This window comes from Siniperca chuatsi, linkage group LG9, assembly GCF_020085105.1.
Source record: "Siniperca chuatsi isolate FFG_IHB_CAS linkage group LG9, ASM2008510v1, whole genome shotgun sequence".
Taxonomy (NCBI): Eukaryota; Metazoa; Chordata; class Actinopteri; order Centrarchiformes; family Sinipercidae; genus Siniperca; species Siniperca chuatsi.
Window position 1 is genome coordinate 27,806,738 of NC_058050.1, and position 24,619 is coordinate 27,831,356.

Below are 24,619 nucleotides of genomic sequence, written 5' to 3' on the forward strand. Positions count from 1 at the left end.
ATACAGCTTCTTATCAAACATTTCACTTTGATTAACCTCTGTCACTGCCTTGCACTCACTGCAGCAAAGCAGCATTCCTCATCTCATTACTGCTTGGATTATTTCACCATGCAGATAAATATATGCAATGAAAATCTCTCTCTCAAACCAGCTGAACATTGGAGAGCCATGCAAATGTGCCTGTAAAGTTCAATCTGATTGAACTCCATCCAAAGTGAAAGATGCAGGTCAATTCGCAAAAGGAAGCAAATATGTCTGACCACACCTTAAACCTGCAATAACTGATTTTTTTTGGCCACTTGGGGGCAGCAGAAAGTTATGATCACAACACTATGTTGTCACATTTTAAGCTGATATGGTGAACTTGTTAGCAAACAGTTGCTTATTTACACATCCAGCAGATAAAGAGCAACATTATCATTCATTTGGAGTCATGTTTGTGGCCACCTGATGAATCTTAATTCAAATATTCACTCTCTTTTAGCTCTGAATCTATCTGGGCCTTTAGCTGCTAAATGCTCCACTATGTTCACCAGCAGGTCGCTAACTTTGTCTGCCATTTAGTGCTGAGCAGGTAGTGTACAGTGGCTTTTTAGAGCTTTTTGCACTGAAAACAACGCGTTGAGAGTGCTGAGAGTGAACCAGAACAGTAAAGTTTTGGGCCAGACAGCTAAACAGTGAGCTGAAACTCCCCATAAGGATTTGTAAAGCCGAGGAGGAGCTGCAGATTCAGGTGATAATTCTCTGTAAGTTCATCACTACCAGAGACCTCTTTCACATGCTCACAGTGTTTTCACATTGTCATTTCATACATTGTTATTGTAAAAATATCCATTATAGCTGCTTTAAAAGTGCTCGTAAAGCCAGTTCTAATGTCGTTGGCTAAGTGGGTGCCACACCCAGAATTCTACCAATAGTGCAAACAGACACTGTAACACTGTGCCACTTGGGATCCAATCAAAGACTGCAGTAAACCGAGGTAGCATCTACTGAGCCACAGACAGATGGCCAGATCGACCGACAGCTTGACATCAACTTCCTTAAAGCAATGAACATTAGGTTTACAGGTCCCAGCTGTACAGGTTAGCTAGGTGAAGAAGACTTGTAATATCTCTTCAGCATGCTACAGTATTCAATGTCTACCAACTGATTCTGCCTCCTTGTGCTTTATATTTTTGCATCCCGTTACTACTTTATTTTCTTCTGTGACTGTTGGTTAGATTTCAACAGGCCCTTCTTCAGTCAACTCCTTTGAGTTGAGCTAATAATAAAGTGCATGTTTGGTCTCTTCCATTATGTTTCCACTGATTTTTTTCCACTGAAGCAGACTGGTCAAACTTATTTTGGTTTTAAAGTACCGTATCAATAATTTGACATTGATATGGACTCTGACAGACAGCCTAGAGAAAAATGGTTAAAGGGATAAGAGTGTGCACTGAGCTATGAAGTGGTCACTCATTGTAGCAGATTATCTGCCGGGGTCATGATCTCATTGTGACATCCATCATCCTACTAACTAGCAGCCACTAAAAGGATGTCTGTATGAAGACCTGCTCAGCAGAACAAAGATATCATAATTACACAAATACACAAACAAACATACTATGGGCTCTGGAAGACTTGTGCTTTGTGCTGACTGCAATTTAAAAAAATCTACATTTGTGAGACTCGTGTCAGTATAAAAGCGTTAATCACAGTGGTTTGAATAGTTGACCAACAGCTAGCTTGCTCAGACCATAAAGCTGTTACGTTAGTGACCCGCTGGGCAGTGAGGCCGAGGCTAATACGTATCAGATTCCTGCTCGAACATGTGTGGTGGTCAAGTTTTTGGTTTAGAAGCGGTTATTGTGGTGATATTAACGGTAGAAGTGCATGTAGACTCTGTTAGCTTGTTATACAGTGGGTGAGCGTTGGTGTGAGATGCTCATGCACAATGCATCCTGGTACATGTTGGAGCTGCAGGCACGGCTCCGCTGGCAGTGCCACTAAGGAGAACTAGGCATCAACACTGTCTGGACATCCACATAAAAGGTGCCGGATTTTCCCTTTAAGGCGCAAATAAATATTGCTATATCAACATCGGATCAAATGATTATGTGTAATGTGAAAGGGGTCACTTGTAGTCACAGACCCTCAGAGACTTATCACCCAACTCTGTACAGGGCTGCCAACTCTCACACAGTGACCGGGAGACTCTCAATGAAAAACAAATGTATAACTCTGTATCTATTAAAATAATTTATGTTAGATACACAGTCGTTGAAAGCAGCCATTTTATTGTGAACTTGACATTTTGGTGAAAGTTTACCTTTATTGGTGAATTTCCAATATTTCTTCCCACTCAATTCTTCTCTATCACTTCCGCTTCCCCATGCTGTCAGTTCCTCCCATTCACCACTTCATACATCATCATAATTGGCCAATTAACTTTCTGCCCTTGTTCCTTAAACCAATGGGATGCTGTTCTCTAAAGGTAGTTTGATTTTTTTTTTAGAAATATGCTTATTTGCTCTCAGACAGACAGCCTTGACAAAGGCTGTCTTTTACTGTTATGCTTGCAAATATAATTGTTATGTACTGTTATGTATAAAACATATTTTAGGGGAAAGGCTATAAAATACTCCATACATTAAAATATTTATCTGTGCCAATATAAGTTTTATAGAAGAGGACAGGTTGGCTTACAGTTACTGGTGCGAACATCACTTACATAATGATAAAACAGTTGGGCAGTTATTGCCATAAAATTGAGCTGTTTCAGACACCAAAATGTGTGATGGAGCTGAAGCCAAGTGTGTTCATTTGGATCTTTAGTACAAGAACTTGTTGACTTTGCTGGGCTTATGACTGCTCTGCTATAAACCCAATCTCTTCTGCTAAACTCAAATAGAGGGCTATCATTTTATTTCCCTCTAGTGGGAATGAGGATAGTTATTCTCTCTCTCTCACACACACATATAGAGTGGTTAGTAACCCTGCCTCATCTGCTAAAACAAAGATTTTGGTCTACTTCCATAAACATGAACTGCTCATCTGAGATGTGAGTAAATATAGTGGAAGGAGATTTCTGCTGGAAATGTATGCATGTGCCAGAAATCTACAACATTACACTATAAACCTTTATATCTGATGTTTTTTTTTCCTACCAGTGGACAATAAAATGTAAAACAGAGGAAAAGTATAACCAGATAAACCACAAGACAAAATTAACAAACGTCCAGGTCAATGACAGCGGCTGTGCTGTGAGATCGGCTATACGGACATTTAAAATGAGTGAGGACAGGTAAGGGACGGTTAGAAGCAAGAAACGGCTGTCATATTCAAGTGCAGCCACAAAGCATCTGTTACCATCTAAATGACCTGCAAACGTGTAATTATGCTTGTAACACACGACAAATGTCAGCAAAACAACTCTTAACTATATTACAAATGTGGGAGCTGAAGGACAGACGCTCTGGTTCCACAACGTTTCCAGTGGACATCGAAACCATGACGGAACTGTGTTCAAGTCAAGCGATCAGCAAAGTTAGTATGATTCATTCTTTGGTTACCAGTTTGTACAAAATGTCATGGCATTTCATTAAATATTTGTCAAGATATTTATGTCTGGACCAAAGTGGTGGACAGACCAAATTGTGTGGCTAAAACGGCACTGGCAATGAAGAAAACTGGAGTAAAGTTTTTAAAATTATTAGAAACTGAATTCCAGATTCTAGGACCTCAGTAAGATCTAAATTGGGCATTTGAGGTTTTTGAGGATGCAGGTGGCTGACTGGTCCAATTTGGCTTATGTTAGTCGTCATAAGTGCTAAAATTTAGCATGTATCTAATTTTGCTGATCATGTGTTTTTTTTTGTATTTTACATGGATGGTTTCTTAGTTCAACTTATTGTGTATCCTTACTCTGCACATTATCTATCTATCTATATTGTCTGTGTAAACATTTATGTCTAAATGAAGTGTGTGAAAGTGACATTAAGTAAACTTGACACCTTAGGTATTCTGATAGTTTAGTTGCAGCTTTCGTTCAACCTTCAGGTTAGGAACATACAGCATATAAGGTTGCTTGATATGAAGACACAGTCAGACCAGCTAATGCAAGCTACAATGTATTTTTTATGTATTTTTGATAAAGTGTGAATTAAACAAGTTGGATTTAGATACTGATTTCAATGCTCCATTCGAAGATTCTTCATGCTCTTGAAAACAGAACACAAAAAAACCTCCAATTCACAGTAATCTGGACAAAAACACATGTACCCACATGTCTGCAGTCTTTAGTTTGTCTGGACTTTGGCGCTGCAGCACAGGTGAACATCAATAAAGCTTTCTTTGAACATGTGTAAACAGTACAACAGTCAGTAGTGGACTTCACAATGGCCAGTTTCTTTTTTTTAGCACTGATACTGTCTTGCTGTGGTAACTGACAGTGTCTACCCACTTGACCAACTGCTGAGCCTCAACATGGGCCAGTCGCCATGGGAGCATCGATTCAGCCTGTTGTTTTATGAATAGAACGCTTTGTTCCACAGGATTTCCATTTTCCTTCCCCCAGAGGAAAATAGGTGATAATCAATACTTTATGCAAGCAGAGACATTTTAGAAAGAGAAAAAAAAACAGTGTTTGTCAAGAGAGCTTTTCCAGCCATGAGTAATATGAGGCTCCAATTTAGAATAAAATAAAATAAACTTTCTTCAGATTCTCCTTTGAGAAATAAAATGCATCACTTTTTAGGATGAATTCAAGCAACTTTAGTCCAGAGTTACCCATCTCTCAACTTCTGGTTCCAATTAGAAACGGGAAATCCAACCAGGTTACCAGAGAGTTGGACATATATGGCTGTGTCTGACAGGCATAAAGCATCCAACTTTAGTTTTCACCACCATCATCTTAAAATAAATGGAAATATAAAGCCATACATTAATTCTGTCAATAGTTGGGGGAAACATAGATGTATCATCTGACATCACTCATACATGACAACTTTGTCAGTTAGTCGTCTAACTAAATCTAAATTTGCTCATATTGGTGGCTGAGAGTAGCCGAGGTGGTACGAGGAAATGCTACCAACCGGCTAACTGTGATGGACTGAAATACCGGTTACTCAAGCAAACTTGACCCCAAAATACTTCTCTTTATCGCGTTAAGCCTCTGTATCTTCATAATGGGACAACAATTCTAAAAACTGCCACAAAAGCACACAAGAACTGAAATGAAGAAACCCTGGTGTCTTTATATATATATATTATTTGACCATCAAAACTTTCTATACTGACAGAGAACATTTTTAATGATCAGCCTGGATTCATGTCATTTGAAAGTTTTCACAGTAGAAAAGTATCAAATTGTCCATATTAAATAGATAAGCCAGATCATTATGGACTGCTATAGATATATTAAGGACTCGTGCTTTGGCAGAAGGCACAAATTAAGGGCATTTTTTTATATCTTACCAAATGTCAGCCATAAAGGAGAGTCACCATTCAGCTGACTGACTATTCAAAAGTGCAATGCTGTGACAATGGAACCAACATGGCTGGAATGTGCAGGTAGAGTACAGGCTCACATACACAGTGCTAATCCTTTGAACTTAGTCCAGTAGATACAGTAGATTTTAAATGTCCTTTTTGGTTTCCATGTTTTTCTCTAAATCTGCGTGGTAGTGGGAAGTGATGTCTTCAAACCTACACCAATATGAAAGCGGGCAGAGGGATGTGCTTCAGTCTCGATCAGACAGCAGGTGGTCAACACAAGATCACCAAACAGTCACGACAACCGAGGCAGTGAGTATGTGAGCAGAGGGATAAACTTGACACTCCTCGCCAATGTTTGGCACACAGTTTTACAGCATTTTCATAAAGCCAGCGAACATTTGCAGAAAACGAGAGCTGGACCTGACACATACCGTCATCTTTCTCTGTGAGAGACTTCATGTTTATGGCCTCTTGAGGCCAGTTTCATAATTTTAAGGCTTTGGCAAACAAAACAGCACAGTGTAAATCTCATTCTTAAAACACATGAGAGAGAGAGAGGTATTGCTAAAGTTTTTATCAGAATTAGGATTTGGAATTGAATTTAAATCATCTATTGTAAAACCTGGACATTCATTTGGATTTGCAAAGATTTGTATGAAGATTTAAAAACTATCAATAGTGTGAGCAATCACAAATCTATCTCCATCGTTGTGGAAGGCTGTCTACAAGGCTGTCCCTAAAACAAGGTACTTGGCAGGCTATTAAGTTAGCTATTAGGACCGTAGGAAACTACTGACATGAAAACTGTGGACAAATTGTTCTTTTATTAAATAAACTCAGTCAACAGAACACCTAAAATACATACTGTGCTACTCCATAGGTATGCCCTATGCAGCCCGTACTGTACTACACTAAAAACATTTATTGTTAAATTGTTGGAATATACAGTTTGAATTAGCTGACCCCTGCTGCTGCTCCTCCCACTTTGTTCTCCGTCATATTGATTCGAAAATGCTTTCTGACCAGGTTGTTTTTTCACAACAAGCGCAAGAAATTATGGGATGTTTGGATTCTTCATCCTTTTGTATGCAAATACATACTTTTATATTTATCAGCAAACAATGCACGTACAATTTTCAAACTATTTGCATGTAATGGGAAGAATGGTGAATGGTCACTGTCCGTGGTGCTAAACTGCCCTTTCATTTTCCACCTATATTATTTTGTCTTGTTTACATTGGGTTGGGGTTTGAGAGCATTTGAATTTGTATCAAATCTACTTATCAAATTCAAATCCTTTCAAATCCCTTAGCAAATCTAATAAAGTTTGTCTTTCATTATGCAGGTAACGTCAGTACGTAAGTGTAAACGGGAGATTCAAACCCATGAAATTTACATGACACCATTAGATCATTTCTTTACAGAGGAATTGCCACTTGAACTACCAAAACACCCACTCCGCTCATGGTTGTAGAGGGGTTATAGAGTGATGTTTGTCTTCAATCACAATGGATCTTTGGCTGAGATACTGGCTTGCAGAGAGCACCTCAGCAAGAAAACTGCCAAAAGTTTCCTGTTGGCAGTTTCAGCATTAATGCTAATTATTTACAGCTGATCTGGTCAGGCACAGGTGATGTTTGTCCTTTTAACCAGCAAAAGTGATGGTCAGTGACAAGCCTGCGACTTGAATGCTTTCTACATTGCTTTTTGCTTTATATAAAAGTTCGGTATAGTATAAATGTCAAGATGTTACGCATACTGAACAGCTGAGTAAATACAGAGACAATACACTGCGCGAGCATTTGAGTTGCTAGGCAACCGCTGAAATCCTGTGAGAACATAAATGGACATTCAGTAGCTGCTGTCAGTTATGATACATAGCACAAGTTCACCTTTGTTTACTGTTTTTGGCAAGTTGTGTTTTTTTTTTAATAATTTATTTGCTCACAAACGGGATGTCGACCGTCCCAATTCCAGTTGTAAGTATCAAACATGTTTAAAATGATCATAATGAACGCTGGGCATCTACTGGATCAAAAGATTTAACAATTAAAACACCACAGTAGAGCTGAAACAATCAATTAGTCAGTTGACAGCAAATAATTTGGCAACATAATTGTTTAAGTTAATTATGAAGCAAAAATGTGGAAGATTCTCTGACTGCAGCAAATGTGAGGCTTTTCTCTGTTTTATATCCTAGTAAACTAAATATTTAAGGGTTTTGGGAAACAGACATCTGACAACGTCTGACTCTAGGAAACTGTGATGAGAACTTTTCACTATTTTCTTTTGATTTATAGACTAAACAATAAATTGAGTAATCAAAAAAAAAGATTCATTGATAGTGAAAATAATCATTAGTTGCAGCCCTACACCACACACTGTATGATTTTATCTCCCAACTGTGCACACCAACTGACCCAGACTGGAGCAGACCTGGCCCAACTTGACCAGTCGTCATTATATTTATAATCACTTCAACAATCATGATGTGTGTCCTCGCTATTAAACTGGGATCCAAAGTGTCAGACAATGTGTGTGTGTGTTTATTGTTTAGAATGCAGTTTTAAATTAAGGGCACATTGGAAAAATGTCACTACCCTGCTGTGACATTACAGTTGGATGACACTGCCTGGCTGATATCCCAACTTATTAAAAAAAACATCAGCTCTATAGATTGCCTACAATATTTGTTTAATCCTAGCACTGGTATTATTAAAAACAATAATGAACTGGAAGTGCAGTGTTGTATTGTGGATGATGGATCTTACCACAGTGGCCGGTCTCATTTTCTTGCTGAAACGGCAATGATGATGATGAGGATGGTGAGGACGATGGCTCCGGCCACCAGGAGGTAGCACTTCCTCTTCCTAAGCTGCCTCTGTGGGAAGAAAGGATTCGGTAGGTTGGAAACGTCCAAGCATTAGACAGTACCCTACCCTACACACTGTTTACTGTGTAAGCCAAGGCAAGTTATCAAGAAGGAAAATAATGATGGTGCTTTAAATCTTTGCATAACTGGTTTGCCATTAAATACACAAATTTGTGTCCACTCTGGCGGTTTATATAAGACAGCAGTGATTTAACCAGTTCATGAGAGCTGAAATATTCACCTCTAACCCAACATTTTTGCATACATATTGATATAGTGCATTAGCAGCCCTTTAAGTGTCAAGTTCCAGTTTAAATACCACATGGCCACAACACCCCAAGTCCCAAATGCCCTTTACAGGCACTCACAATTTGCACAGACAAAAAAAAAAAGCAGACATCAAGGAAAGTGGCATTTCAACCCGATGAGATTAACACAATTGAAAAGGAACTACAGTATCAAGGTCACGCTGACAAATACAAGTAAAATGCAGCAGAATGGCTGACTGGGATGGCTGTCAAAAAAAGTCCAGTAGTGGCCTACTTCCTCTGTCAAAGTGCTCTGTGATGGATCTTGTCTGTGAGGTGGAGAGAGAGGTGGAGGAGAAGGGAGGCAACAGACAATGTAATGTAAATCACCCAAATGAAATATTTTTCTTCTACTGAACATATTTATTCGGACCATGTAGGGCTCCCACTTAATTATCTTGTTTAGTGCTTGTGTCATTGCTTAACTTAAAAAGTTAAAATAAAAAAAAAAACCCAAAGAAAAACAGATACAATGGTGACTTCTGCAGGTTTATCGCCTCATTACAAAGCTTTTGATCCTCTTTGAGTGTAAAACGCACTCATTAATCTAATCTTTAGAGAGGTGATTTTCAAAAACACACCACGAATGTGAGAATATGAGCGAGTTTTAGTCTTAAAATGCTTTTAGCAAATGGGAGTGACAGCTGTTTTCATAATCCATGAGTGAGTCTCCCACGACTGCATTTCTCAAGACACAGAGAGAGACTGTTTGGATTGTTGCAATTGCAATGTATTTACTTGACATGTTGTACAGTGTGCATGTTTTTTGCTTTTGTATTAATTTACAGGCTTTTGGAATTATGTTTGTCAGAATATTGTACATGTCTTAGGAGCAGTAGTTTGTCAGAAAGTTGTATACTGTACCTGTGTTTTACTTTACAAGTTATACATTGTACATGCACATCATTCTTTGCTTTGTAAGCTGTTCATAATTGTTTTTGAATTTACAGTGTACAATGCACTTTTTTTTATTTGAACAAGTTGTAAATAATTTTTTACATGGCAGCTTTTATACTGTACATGTTTTTAATTAAGTTGTACACTTTTGTATTGTTTCTAACAATCAGAGCCAATATACAGTGTGATGTACCTAAAAGCAGTTTCCCTAGGGAGACAATTAACTATGAGAGAATCAGAAAAGAACAACTTTATAAGTTGTATATTGCACATGGTTTTTACGGAATATAGGTAAGTATATCAGAATCAGAATTTGACTTTATGAGATGCATATGTACATGTAAAAAATGTTGTTACAAGTTGTACATTGTACTTGTCAAAATTCAAATGTATATGCAATGGATGCTGATATCATTTGCTTTTTGGTCTAGTAATTTCTAGTTTTTGTTTAAATTTGTTTAGAACTCATGTTACCTTCATACCTTTTCGTTGAAGTGGTTTTCATTTGTTGTTTTGTTAAAGCTAGAGTGTGGAAATGAACGTCTGTTACATTCAAGCCCTTGCCAAACAAGTTCACTCTTGCTGATTAAGCCTATCACCGCCAGGTAAATCTCTCTGTATTTTGCAGTATAGGGAATTTTAAAATCTGTTGTCTGTGGCGCCATCCATGCTGGCGCACCGGTAACGATGCGTTTTATGCCAACCACCAATGAGTGGTTCAGTTTTGAGTTGATTTGATTTAGTTTGCCAGAGCGGAAGCGGGGAGCAACCCAGAGCCATGTAGAGAGCTCTGCGATCCGCCACTGATGTAAAAAAAAAAGGTCCACTGGAGAGAATGTTATTATTGAGCATTGTTTAATGTGTTTATTATGATTGTATAGTTTGTGTTAATATGCTTTGGCAATGTTGTTTTGTATGCAGTCATGCCAATAAGCCCAGGAGTCAAGAGATGATGCAACTCTCTCTCTACATGGCTCTGGAGTAACTGTAGCGATACAGTAGGCTGCAGCAGCTAGGAGGAAAACCTAAGAAGCTTCAAGAAAAGTTCCTGAAGCTGCAGATAAAAAAGAAACTCGGCGTTCAGAGGAGGGATCACAGTCAAAAAACGAAAGCGATCGACAGCGAGGACAAACACAGATAACCATTGGTGTAGCTTTAGCTTTAACTTGTTGGAGCGCTGCGAGAAGGGCCTGAGGGCAGACACAGATGTCACGTTACTGCTCTTGGACAGGCTGGTAAAATATTTTGATTACATTTACTCTACATAAATGATGGCTTATTGTCTAGGAACTGTGGAAACTTCTCTGTATTTCTGTAACTATTTCTGAACACGAGCCTGAGGCGAGCTCACTGTAGACGTACATCATAAGCGTGCGTCGACAGTGTTTGTGTAATTACTCTCACTGCCAGAAGGGGGAGACAAAAGTTCTGCACTCCGGCTTTAATGAAACGTGTAAGCAAGATGGCAGTCAAGAGATCCTCGAACACTGAGTCGAACAGAGGAAGGAAGCATACATCAAAAACTGCTTGATCACAGAACACAGAACTCAGAAACATGTAAAACCACACGATTGCATAGTCACTTACATTCAGTCAGTTATTTTAATTTTAAGTGCTTATAACTCTTGAATGGTTTTCAACACTATTTTCTGTTTCATGTTTAATATTGCCTGTGGTATAATTTAGATTTCAAATGCTTCAAACATTTCTTCCACACAGCACACGAGCTTTAATCATCCATTACTTGCCACATCTAAAAAAAAATGAAAAAAGTGTTGACTGTGTTAAGCAAAAATACTAAAGTAAATAGAGTGAAGAGTAGGGGTTAAGGAATATTTATATTTCCTAGTCTCCTCAGGCAGTGACGATGTGTTGGAGCACAGAATCTATGTTGTTTTGAACGTTTTTTCTGTTTTTTTTCCAGCCTGTTTTCTGCTACAAAGGCAGCGAGAGCAGCGGCGTTAGACCAGAGCTGAGGCTGGAGTCTTTAAATCCTGACGCGCTTCAAAGCACGGAGAGAGCAATTCATCTTCTTATCTGAGACTCAAAACAGGCTTTCTGTGTGGAAGAGAGGGGGAGAGGGGGAGAGGGGGAGAGGGAAGAGGGAGGAAAAAAAAATGCTGTCGAGTAATTTTCCGTTTAAACGTTCCACTCCACAACAATTTGCATAAGCAGCCCTGCGTCTGTGATAAGAAGATTGGTAATTTTCAAAGGCTCTGTGGGGATTGAGAATTAAAAGCCTTTCTCCACTATCTCCCCTCTTGCAGCTGGCCACCACAGATTCCCCAGCTTCTCTCACGCGTTTCCTCCTAAACTACGCCTTATAAACTTTCTCTGCCGTCCTCTCCTTCTCTCTGCTCGCTCTGACAGTGCAGAGTCGCTCCCTCTCTCTATATACTGTATTACCTTCCTCCCTCCCTCTCTCTTCCATTCACTCTTTCCCTTCTTTTTCTGTTTCTCCCGCTTGCTCATCCCGGCACAGCAGTTATTTGGGGAGAACAAGAAAATAAATAAGGAAGAGGGGGAACAAAAAAGGGCTTAGTATAACAAAGGAAGTGTTGCAGTATTTTTAAACCAGAATTTTCCAGATTGCAGGGCAGACTGAAAGGCGGGACAGAGAGACTCGCAAAGGGAGAGACAGAGGAGGATAGAGGAGGGATGCTCTTATCACAAGTGACTTAATCTGCCAGAGAATGTGTCCTTAGTGCCAGCACTTCGGGGCCTATGGGTGGTGCAAGCCCTCAGGGAGAAGACAGCGTCTCCCTGACACCTTTTTTTATTCACTTTTAATGTCTAATATGAGGAGAATAGTTCATATTTCAGCTGGGATATAACCAACATGTTTTTTTCAAGACTGACATTCACACTGATATTTTTACAAATTAGGCTTCCAAAAGGTAGTCAATATCTTAAATCATGATGTCGATGGTAAAAAGTTTTAATGAGAATTTTATTCTTGTCAGTGTGAAAAATCCTCTTAAGCAGTTTTCCTCAGTGGTACTAACTTTATTGCTAACTGTGACATGAACTCTCTACTGAAACCCAGCAATAAGTGCGCACCACCTGAATTTCTGGTGTTTCAACTTCCTTTTTATGCGCAAATTGAAAATGCGCATAAAAAGGAAGTTGAAACACCAGAAATTCGAAAAAAAAGGTGAAATAACGCAAAAAAGTGCTTACGCTTGGCTGAGGTGGAAAAGTTGGTATAGCAATAAAAAAGTGTGACAAAGAGCAATGGAAGCAGACAAATAATGACAAACATGAAGCATGTGACTTAGACGTCACTCAAGCTTCCAGTGAAGAGATGAAAAATTGCAGCAGACGAAAACATCAGATCTTTGTGGAGCAGACAAATGTTATATTTCCATCAAGCTTTCTACATTGTTTCCCATCGTTTGAGGTTTGACTGACGCTCTTTAAATGATGTCATGTCATTGCGCTGTCTTCTTGGTTTAAAGTCACCGGACAGGAGAATTAGTGCCTCCAACTGTTTATTCCTAATATTCTTTGTTTAGTCCTAATATTTTCACAACAGTTGTGGATGAACACGTGCATTAATTCAGACTTTCTTTTGGAAAATTACTATTTTGAATATGTACAAACACATGCATGCATCTTTTTTTGGCTCCTTTTCCGGCTCCAGGTTGCTGTGGGAGCAGACTAAACAGGCGTCCCCAGTCCTCCAGCTCCTCCTGGGGTATCCCGCGGCCTTCCCAGACCAGCAGATATATCAAATCTTTTCACAGTGTTCCGGGTCTGCCCCAAGGTCGCCTCCCCAGTTGGATGGGAGGTGTCTTGAGACACATCTTGATCTGATGCCTGAATCTCCTGAACTGGCTCCTTTCAGCAAAAATGAGCTGACTCTTGGCGAGCTATTGGAGCTCATCCCTGTGTCCTTAAGGGTGAGCCCAGAAATCATGTCAAAGAAACAGTATCTGGCTGCTTGTAGCTGTGATCTTATCCTTTCAGGCAGTACCCAAAGCTTATGACCATATGTGAGGGTAGAATAAATTGGGCTCAGCTCCAGCTCTTCAAATTGACAGACCAAAGAAGTAAAACATAACTACATTCGCTGTATCAATCTCCGTTTTCTCATTTGTGAGCAAAACCCCTGAGATACTTCCTGATAATCCTTTAATAGGGACAGTGGCTTCCTTCCACCCTGTAGGGAACAATTCATCTTTTTCTGACAGAGAATACTGGCCTCATACTTGGAGGTGCTAACCCTCATCCTGGCTGTTTCACACTTGGCTTGCCAACCGAAGTCAATGCACAGTGGAGGTCACAGGCTGACAAAGCCAGCAGAGCCACATCACCAGCAAAAAGCAGAGATGCAAGCCCGAGGTCATCAAAGTAGACACTTCTGTCTTTTGCTGCACCTCAAAATTCTCTTCATTAAAACCACAAATAGAAAAGGTGACAAAGGGCAAACTTGGCGAAGTCCAACACCCACTAAAAATAATCTAGAAATCCATGTTTGCACAGGCCCAGAACTTCCAGAGACACGATCATGAGCCTTCTTCAAGTCTACAAAACACCCATGGGCCCTTTAGCATTTCTGTGAAGGTAAAGAGGAAATCCACTGCTCCATGATCAGGACCGATTCTGCAGTGCACCAACTGAATCAAAGATTTGGCACCTAGAAATACATTTTACAAGAGCACATCCTCCAGTTACCTTGGTAAATGCAACTACCAAACCCATCTGTCTGTCCATGGCGACTGTCCCCATCTTCCACAGGATGCAAAAGAAATATGTTAGCCACACCAGATCGACCAAATTTCGAGCCTTCAGCAGCTTAGGGTGAAACTCACTACGTCAGTGACCTCTGTCAGGGAGATGGGAAAGGATTCCCCCGAGTCCTCTATCACTTCCTTGTACAACCTGCCTTATACGAAGCCATTTTATGAGTGTTTTCTTCCTCTGTTTGAACTCTAACCCCTGCTATTTCTCATTTTCCTCTCTTAGCATTAATATTTTAAAGCTGTACCAAGCAACTAGTGCTGCCATTGTTGGCAGGACTGCACAGCCCCAACAGTTTCGAATATTGAATATCCTGAAATCATTTAAGATCATGACAAAAATGATCAAACATATGAAAGGATGCTGTTTAGTTTTGAGTTGAGTTGAAAATTAATTTTGGGGAGTTTGGGGTGCATATAGGCATCCTAGTTTAGAAGTATAGCATGGTCTTCTCTGGTGCAGCGTCAGTTTTTTTACATAGAAGTCTTGCTTTTCACAGCTTTAAGACTTGTCATTGTTTTGCCTCTCTTCCAGCCCAATCATGAACTGTCCTGTTCAAGAAATCCCACTTGTAGATATATAAGATATATGAAGGTCAGCAGTGCTGGTCAAGAGACAGGACTTAGAGAAAAGAGGAGAGCAGATATGACTTGCTCATCTTTGCTCATCCCTCTAAGACTTTATAAAAAAACATAAAACCATTTTAAAAACACATTTTTCTCCAAGGGAGAATGCAGAAAAACTGAATTATAACCATTAAAGCTGATATGACTGCCATACAAACCAACTATCTAACTCAACTCTGCCTCCCTTACATGGAAGACAAAACTTGCTGTGTCGCTGGGAAAAAAACACTTATCTTGTGTGACATGAGAAATATCCTCATAATACAACAGTAATGCAATGCAATGATAATGGCCATAATATTATTTTCCCTTTATCGCATCTGGTTGGGAAAATTGGAAGTCTATAAAATAAATAATGTTTACAGCAGAACTGCCTCACTTGTAATCGGCTTATATGCAATTTACATAAACTCAGAGTCCCATGCAGTCACCCTGATTATGATATTTAAGAGGAGCAGCAAATAAACACAGACTTTACGGCCAATCCTGGCATCCTGTGACAACCATTGTCAACAGTGGAACAAAAACACACACCAGCATCAGCATATTTGACCTTTTACTAAAGATTGATTGGCCATTTGTTAAAAATAGCACAATAGCCAGCCAGTCATGCTGTCTACCTCTGACATGGCGGATGCTCCACCATACCAGAACAGTCAAGTCAGAACCTGCTGACTTACATACCAACGCAACATTAGCCATGATTCTACACTGGCCATCTTGCGTACACAATCTTGTCACAAGTGAGGAAAGATGTGTTTGAAGTGATAAACCTGGTTGCAATGTCAGAATTATGTTAAGAACCTTAAACGTCTGTGGACTCGTGCGCACTGTCTGCAACCACTGATGGGTGCATACTGCTGTGCTCTCATTCTTACGGGAGTTGCCACTCTACTTCTACACTGTTGTTAGCATTGTGGAGAAATCTACAGCAAGCACACCAAAAATCCTACCAGAAACTCTGATCTGCTGATCTTTCGTGCTGTTTAAATAAAAAATCCTGAATTTACTACTTTATTATTATTATCTTGACAAAGATGGACTGATTGGACTATTATCACAATAGCATACACTAAGTGTCTAGCATCTTGATATTTGTTTTACATATGTTTAGCAGGCATCTTTACTTTTCCCAATGCACCTCTGCCAACCACGCCCCATGGCAGTTACAGTGTGCGGCTGACAGGACGCTCAAGATTCACCTAAACGCCTCCGCTCAAGACAATTTTGCTACTATATATTACTATAACTGTATTGACTGTATTAACATGCCTCATATGTATAGTGACATAAGTAAAGATGCTGCGCCTTATATTTATAGTGACACATTTAAAAAAATATGTTGTTAGCGTGATTATGATGATCTGTCTCTGATTAGTGACGTTAGCTACCAATTAACTAGCTAGCACTGATTCTGAGGTAAATTATCAACTTTTCTGATAGCAAAACAGACGTCAAACAGTGTTTACATTCTCAAGATTTGCGTGAGCGCTGTGTGACGTGACTAACTGTCGTGGAGTTGGCCAATGAAATCGATCCTGAGATCGCATCAGAGCCTAGGAGCATAGTTATGGCAGAGGTTTTTTGGGAAAAGTAAAGACGCATTTAGCAGGCCTCTAAACTGTCACTCATGGAGTAGCAAAAAGTGGTGTCCATATTACTAATTCCGCCTACAAAGCTCTGATTGGTCAATTATTTCTCCAATGGGTAGAATTAACTACATCACTGGACCTATTTGAATCACTGAACAAATCAGAAATGTGGGCAGTGATTCAGAGCGATTTTAAAATCAAAGGAGGTTGTAGAGTCACACATACAACTGCCTCACCTCTGACCAACTATTTCAGATCTCATTGTTTAACGAGACAACAAAGCCATTTACTGTGATGTGATTCATTCATCCAAGCTCTTAGATACTACAATGAAGACAGATTAAAGCTTTTTAGACTCACAAAGGTATCTTCATTGCTGCTATTGAGGGTTAACCTTGAGCAAGAAAGGTGAACTAATCTCAGAGCAAAGTGTGGTGTGTACAATCACGCTGGATTCAACAGGGGAAGCCTCGCTTTATAGTACCTTTCACATCACAACTCTGTATGTGTGTGTGTGAGTGCGTGCGTGCGTGCTTGCGTGCTTGCGTGGGAGTCAAACGCAGTGAATCACGAGCAGTGTGGTGTAACCTGGCTTTGCAATTCTGCTATCACAGACATTTGCTCCCAGAGTCAGGGTTTGAGGTAAAAATAAGCTTATTTGGAGGGAGGCAAGGTGGAGTGTGATCCACATATTGTAACTCAGTTGAGACACATACATGCATACCAACATGAAAATAGTGTTGTACAGCATGTGTACATCATAAAGGATGGCAAACACAACCTTTCACATACATGTTCTGTCTTCTAGTTTGCCTCAAATATTACTGCTAAGTAATCATTGCTGTTGTGTTCTTTGTGTTTGTCCTCAAACTTTGTCGCTCAGACCTCATTTCTGTTCTTGCACTGCACTTTCCACAGATCACTTGTCAATCAAACAGCAGGACTGCTTCTGTGATTACTTTTTTCTTGGGATTTCTGATTGGGTTTTTCCATTAATCAAGTTTCTGTAGGTGGCACTTTGTCAACAGTGCTCACTGTAAACACCCAGTTTTTGTTCTTTTCTAATTCCAAACTGGAAACAAGGTGCATAACTTTGTGTTTAATGGAGGGGCTTTCCAGGCCTACCAGACATATTTAAAACAACAAGTGGAAAGGCTTTGATCATCTGACTACTTTTTCACTGCTGTCCCACAGCAATCAGTGACAGAAAGTAGACATTCACATGTATGACAATGTCAAAGGTTATTAATATAAAGTATCAAAATGTTAGAATTTTGATCTCTCATGCCAAAATGACAATGCTTTACAGTACTGGTGAGAAGTTGACTAGGTTGTTGAGTACAAAATCATATATATATAATCAACATATGGCAGCAGTACACAAACAGACTACAGGCTAACAGGCTATAGTCAAAAGTGATGAATGTGCCATGAATAAACAGCAACACACATCCTTCATCAACAAGGTAGCACACAAACACATCCACACTGTCATCAAGTGAGATGCACTGTGGTTGTTTAAACACTGCTTTGTTGTGTAGTAGATATTTGTTTGGGGCATCAAGTAGCATACATGCTACAATTCTATTACCATAGTTCAATATGTTTTTGTTCATATTTTTCTTCCCTAAAACTGCACCGTGGAGACCATGCCCTGAAAATAAATTAACCAGCTCATTGTTTTAAGGAACTGTACAATTGTATGCAATACTTCTGCTATTTAGGAATCATTTTCCTTGAAAAGACAAAGTAGGTTACAGTATCCAGAACTTTCTAATGCCACACCTAACCCCCGACTCTGCCCAAATGGAAACCTTTAGCAAGACTATGCATTCTTCCCTCTTACAAATGAAAACTTGAAATCATAAGCAATAATATACCCCAACTCAATACATTTACAGGTATGTATATTTGTATATTGTATATGTAAATGTATATTTTTATTTAAATTATATTAATATTTATTTGAATTTCCCCTAATGGTAGAAACCAAAATTATATATTGATTGTCCCATCCAACTCTTTTGGGTTACTGGGTGTATTGAACACCACAGCAGCTGGTGGGCCTTTTGACATTTAATACTGTTTTTAATCAAACTAAAAAGCAGTATTAAGAAATATCTAAGAAACGTATCTGTGTTTTATTTAAGTCAGGTTTACTCTTTCCTCTTCAACATGCTCAGGCCAGCTGTGGCTGATGGGGACAGAGTCAGAGGAGTGTCACTGACATCAACCTGGTTAACTTCAAACATTGTTATTTCCACTCCATATCCTTCAAAAGTAAAGAATCCAGAGGGACTGGGGGAAGGGTGAATGAACAGTTAGTCAGTTTCCCTCAAATCTGTCAGCGTTAGCCCCTCTCTCCAGTCCAAGTGCAGTGATCAGTCAGAGCTTTAACACTGTGATTAGGTTATTCTTTTTCATTATCTTATTTGTCAAAAGGGCAACAATTTGTATGTGCCTGCATGTGGATGGGTCCATTCAACCGTCTACCCATTCATTTACAAGCCTTCCTTTTTGTCTTCTTTTCCTTCCCCTCCTTCTTCCTTTGTTCCTTTCATAATGGCAATAGCCAGTGCTTTATATTATCCTCAGTTAAGCCAGAGGAAAACTGTGTTATATAGATTTTTTTGAGACTCAGAAGGATTATGTTGCTCACTAGCAGATCAATTTCAGTTTGGAAGATGGATGAACTTTAAAGTCTCAACAATGACATCAGATCAAATCAATAATAACTACAGTTATTTCTATGTGTGAAATGGCTACAGCTTTTGCTCACTGAATTGCTAGAATATCTGTGTTTTATTGGTAATTATAAACCATCTTGTGTAGCAATCAACAATCAGAGTTCATTGTGGTCCACTGAACACAGATGAGGTGATAAAACATCACCGCAACTAGAGAAACTTGCAGCGGAGAAAGTAATCTGCCTCCGTATAATGGATTATAGATTCAATTTATTTTCAATGTAAAGTGAGTAGACAAGGCAGGGCACGAGAAGAAAATGACATCCACTCTTAATTGACCATTGGTGGAGATGTGCAGTGGTGCATGTAGACCAGCATCAAGGAGTGTTCAAGGCTACTTCAGTGCTTAGACTTGCTGCAAAGTATTCAATCTCTTTCTTTCAAGCTCTTCCTCACCCCTTCCCTCTCTCTATTTTTATGTGATCACCATAGTGCCATTAACTTCACACTACATTCACTTCAAATTGGGTAAATACAAGCTAGCGACTGGTAAAATTGTTCACATCAGCCCCTAGTGGCAATTAAAGTAGATTAAGATGTCTTAGGGCAGATCCAAGACCCAAACAACTGACACCTGAGTGAACCTGAACCAGATCTCGGGTCTACACATCTAGTCTACTTTAGTTCCAGTTTGGCCCTGACTTAAAATCAACATGCCCTCAGGTCTGAATCATTTTGTCTGGTCATGACAGCATCAGAGAGAGTCTGTATTTCTGATCTCACAATCAAAACACAACACTGAAGGCCTTTTTATGAACATTTGTTTGCAGTTTATGTGCAACACTGAAAAAAAAAAGTTTGTTAAAATCTGTTTTGCTGAAATGATACTCAGCAATGGGAGCTTTGTAGGCCTTGCAGACGGGCATCGTTCACACCCACAGAACGTTGATTTAAATTCTAGTGGCGTTCACAAATACGGCTGGCAGGCTGAATTTTAGGAAAAAGACTAGAAAACATTACATTTCTTGAAGAAAATTCAAGTGTGCTGAAAATTGCAGTTGTACACAGGTTAAAATGTCTTAATGTTAATTCTTTGATTATGAAATAGTGTACGAGAGATACAGTTATACCTAAAGCACACAAGGGTTGAAGTGTGAGTGTAAGCATTGAATGGAGCTGAAGTGGAATCACTGAAATCAGATGAATGAGCAGTTGTAAATGATAAAAGCAGTTGGAATATCAGTTGAAGTGTATGCACTTCAAGCAGTGAAGTGTCACTTTGCTATCTAAATATTGACAAAAATAGAAATGGCAATTGAAATTTTAGAGCTCAAAATATTTGAACTATCCGTTGAACACTAAAATTCAGTTAGTTCAGTGTCTGTTGACGTACAGGAATTGGAAGCAGTTAAAATGTCAGTTGAAAAATAATGAGAGCATTTGAAATGTCAAGTGACATATAAAAGATAAAAGCAGTTTCAGTTTCAGTTACAGCGTATGTGATGAAAGCACATGAAATTTGAAGTTGAAGTGGAAGCCCCAAAAGTAGTTCGACTGTCAGTTGAAGAGCAAGAGATTTTTCAGTTGACATACAGTAATGACAGCAGTAAGGTGTCAGTAGAAGTGAAAGCACTCAAAACAGTGTCAGGTGAAGAGTGAGTGCTGAAAGCTGTAAAATATCAGTTAAAAAGTAAGAAATGAAAGCAGCTGAAATGTCAGTTGACATGTAACCACTGAAAGACGTTTACTTGTCAGTTGAAGTGGAAGTGATGGAGACAGTTCAAGTGTTGAAGTGGCAGTTGCTATTCAGTTCAAATGTGTGCACTGTAAGCAGTTGAAGCGTCCCTTGCTATGTAAGCTCTGACAGCAACAGAAATATCAATGACAGTGTAACAGCTGTTAGGTGAATTGTCAGTTGAATAGCAAAAATCTACTGAGATGTCAGCTGATGTGCAGATGCTGACAGCAGAAATATCACTTTAAGTGTAAGCGCTGAAAGCACTCAGTTAACAGTATGAAGTAAAAGAGGCAAACAGTTGATTAGTAACGGGTGAAAGCAGTTTCAGTGGAAGTACAGCAATGAAAACAGTGTTAATGTCAGTTGAAGGGCAAGCACTGAAAGCCACTAAAATGTTAGTTAAAGAGTAAGAGATGAAAGGTATTGAAATGTCAGTTGATGTGTAACTGCTCAAAGCAGTCGAAAGGTTGAAGTAGAAGTGCTGGAGACAGTTCAAATGCATTCACTGTAAGCAATTGAAATGTCAGTTGGTATGAAAGCACTGACAGCAGGCAAAACATCTGTTTCCCTTTCACACACTGTAGCTTCAATAGGGTGTTGGAACAATTTTGGTATCATCAGTTGTTCTATACATGTATGTAACAGCTATAAAATGTGTAACTTTACAGTGTTCGGCACAGGAAGGAGTGATCACGTTTGATGTCAACATGGGACTGTGTAGAATCTGGACTTGCCTCTCTCCAAGTTCATCGTGCTGTCTGTCTGTTTGACTGACTTTGTGCCCACCTGTCTGTCTATCTGTCTGTCTTCTCTTTTGTTGTTTTTCTTCCATTCAGCTGCTCTGCCTCTGTAAAGACAGCGGCTGTATGGATTGGCAGAGAGCTAAATTGCTCAGTGTGAGCTCAGTCACGGCTCAGCTCTTCTTGAGATAATGAAATGACAATTAATGGGAAAGCTGTTGCCATTTGCTCATTTGTTCGCACACTAGAAGAGTAGCAGCATTGGGGGACAGACAGAAACCACTACAGTCATGACAGACACTGGAAACTGCCCAGTAATCGTTTTCATATGGAATAGCTGCTGATATGATGTTGAAAATCCATGCAACTACAGAAAAGTCCATGGCTCCCTGGCTAAAATATGATTCAACGAAAGTATAATTTTGGTATCAGATTAAAATGGTTTCCAGAACTGTTTAAAGGTCAAGTATGTAGGATTTAGTGGCATCTAGCGTTGAAATTGCAGTTTGCAACCATTTGAATACCGCTCGCCTCACCCTCCCGTTCTAAGCGTGTAGGAGAAACTACGGTGGCCACGAAACTCATGAAAAACATGAAAGGTTGGTTTGTCCGTTCTGGGCTACTGTAGAAACATGGCGGTGCAACGACCTCCGTGGAAGGGGACCCGCTCCCTCTGTAGATAAAAACAGCTTATTTTAAGGAAACGAAAGCACAATGATTCTTATTTTCAGGTGATTATACACTAATGAAAACATACGTATGAATATTATATTCCATTTCTGCCAATAGATCGTCCTTAATGTTATACACTTTAAATATGAATTTCTACCCTTTGCTGGTATTTTATTTAATAGACAGATGTCACTGATAGTCTTAATGTCAAAAATCACAAAAATATATTTTCCATGGCTGTTAAACGGCATTGCAGGTAGAGAGTTCAGATCCAGCTTTGAAGCTATGTAACTCATGTAAAAAAAGGTATATCCTTTATTAACCCAGTGATACTTAAGTCAATACATTATTTACCATAGCCAGGGGCCAATACAGCACAGAGCCACTCTGAGCTCTGGCCTACTGAGATAGTCCTTAACGGAATAGCAGAAGAGACATATATTTCCTTGAAAAGAAAGAGCGAAAGCAGACCCTTGGGCATCTCATAAAACGTCTCTTCAATATGTGCTGTGAAGTGGAAATTCTAGCCACCCCAAAAACCATAGGGAGAAAAAAAAAACGTTTTCTATTTAATTTCTGGCTGCAGTTGTATTTTCCTCTCTAAGTCAATTAACTTGTAGGATAAAACTGCAAATATATAACCAATATCTCAGTAGAAGTAAGACTTACTCATGGAATTGGAATTATATATGTGGTTTTGTGTTTTTATAAGACTCCAGGCAAGCATTTTATGTTTTCTGTCTCTAAACACAATTATTTTAACTGAAGGCAAAAGCTAGTAAAGTATGACATGAAATTACATAATCTCTGTTATTAAACTGTGTAATCTAGTTAGCAAAGTCCCTGTTTGCATGGCTGATCAAGCTAAGCTTCTTGTGATTGTATTGCAATGAAAAAGCTCAGTCAAGTAGACAAAATTAAAACAGAACAAAGTGAATCAAAGCATGGAACACACTGTAGTGCGTGGTCGTTCACTGTACCTGGTACTGGTTGGCCTTCGCAAGCTCCTGATTGGCTGATTCCACGTTAGATGATGCAGTCTGAATGTAATCTTCAATGCTGTCTGAGGAAACGAAGAGTAGATGATTGTTAATGGGTCACTTTCATTCTAATAAATTAAAACAATGTGGTCAGTTGGCACCACAACATGTTATCACAGCCATTGATTCCACTTCATGCTTAAACTGTGAAACCCACAATTTTTATACCACACATTACAAAATTAGTACCAAAATTGTTTTCAGTGTTGGTTCAGTTTATTAGGTTAAGATTTTAATTAATTATTGTAGCTAAGGTTAGAGTAAAAGTTTGGTAAAATTTACTTAATAAAAAAAAATAATGTTGATCCAAAATTCTTTTTAATGAGGTACCCCAATGGTATAGAAAAAAAGTGGTGTATAGAAAAATGGTCACATTGAAGCAGCAATGGCAGAGATATCTTGACTTTTAGTCCCTAGTGTTAGTCAAGCTTGAAAAATACTACACTTCTCATAATGCAACTCGATTTTGTCTTTCATTAGACACTTCCTGCCAAATAACCACCCACGTCTTTCAAACTCTATGCCCCCAAGCCCAAGATAACTGCTGTTACCATTTCTTGACAAACTATCTGCCCAGAACTTCTATGCAGCATCTCTGGCTATAGTGCTGGTTGACACATGCTATTGGTGAGCACAGGTGGTCTTTGTCCAGACACAATGGAACCAAATTTGCAACTGCATCCAGATGATGTTTGCCAAGAAATTGTTCCAGCACAAAACTCCTAAAATTGTTTTTACATTTCTCTTTATGTACAGGTTCAACAACCAAAATACAATGTGCTAATCAATGAGCATTAGAGGTGTTGGTAGACACAATGTAGCTGGGCACAGGGTAGCTGTTTCCCCCTGCTTCCAGTCTTTATGCTAAGCTAGGCTAAACATGTCCTGACTAAAGCTCTCTACCTAACACACAAACATGTTATTGATACTGATCTTCTCATATCACTCTCGAAAAAATAAATAAAAAAACATGGATAAGCATATTTCCCAAAATGGTGAACATTTTCTTTAAGTTTCAAGCAATGGCAAGTCACATTGTCGTCTGATCACTCCATAGTTGGCTGATCGATATCAGATGCATCGGGTTTGGCTAGGTCTGTTCTCAGTAAATGGTTTCTAGAATTCAATCTTGTATCCAAATAGAGCTTGCAAGATGCAGACCGGCAGGGTGCAGAATGTTACCATTTTAAGTGGTAGCCCTTGACTTGATATTTGTACCCAGTAATTAA

General features: G+C 39.1%; 1 protein-coding gene across 5 annotated transcripts in view; it reads right to left on the reverse strand.

Moving 5' to 3' along the window:
- tsnare1 (T-SNARE Domain Containing 1) overlaps window positions 1-24,619 on the reverse strand; it is a 168,551-nt gene that overhangs the window by 29,432 nt on the left and 114,500 nt on the right. For all 5 annotated transcript variants that reach the window (XM_044208680.1, XM_044208677.1, XM_044208678.1 and 2 more), the window contains 2 exons: window positions 23,331-23,413; window positions 8,247-8,356 (listed from right to left, as the gene is read on the reverse strand). In XM_044208680.1, the coding sequence (XP_044064615.1) occupies window positions 8,261-8,356; window positions 23,331-23,413 (179 nt within the window). In that variant the 3' untranslated portion in view covers window positions 8,247-8,260. The remainder of the gene's footprint in view (window positions 1-8,246; window positions 8,357-23,330; window positions 23,414-24,619) is intronic.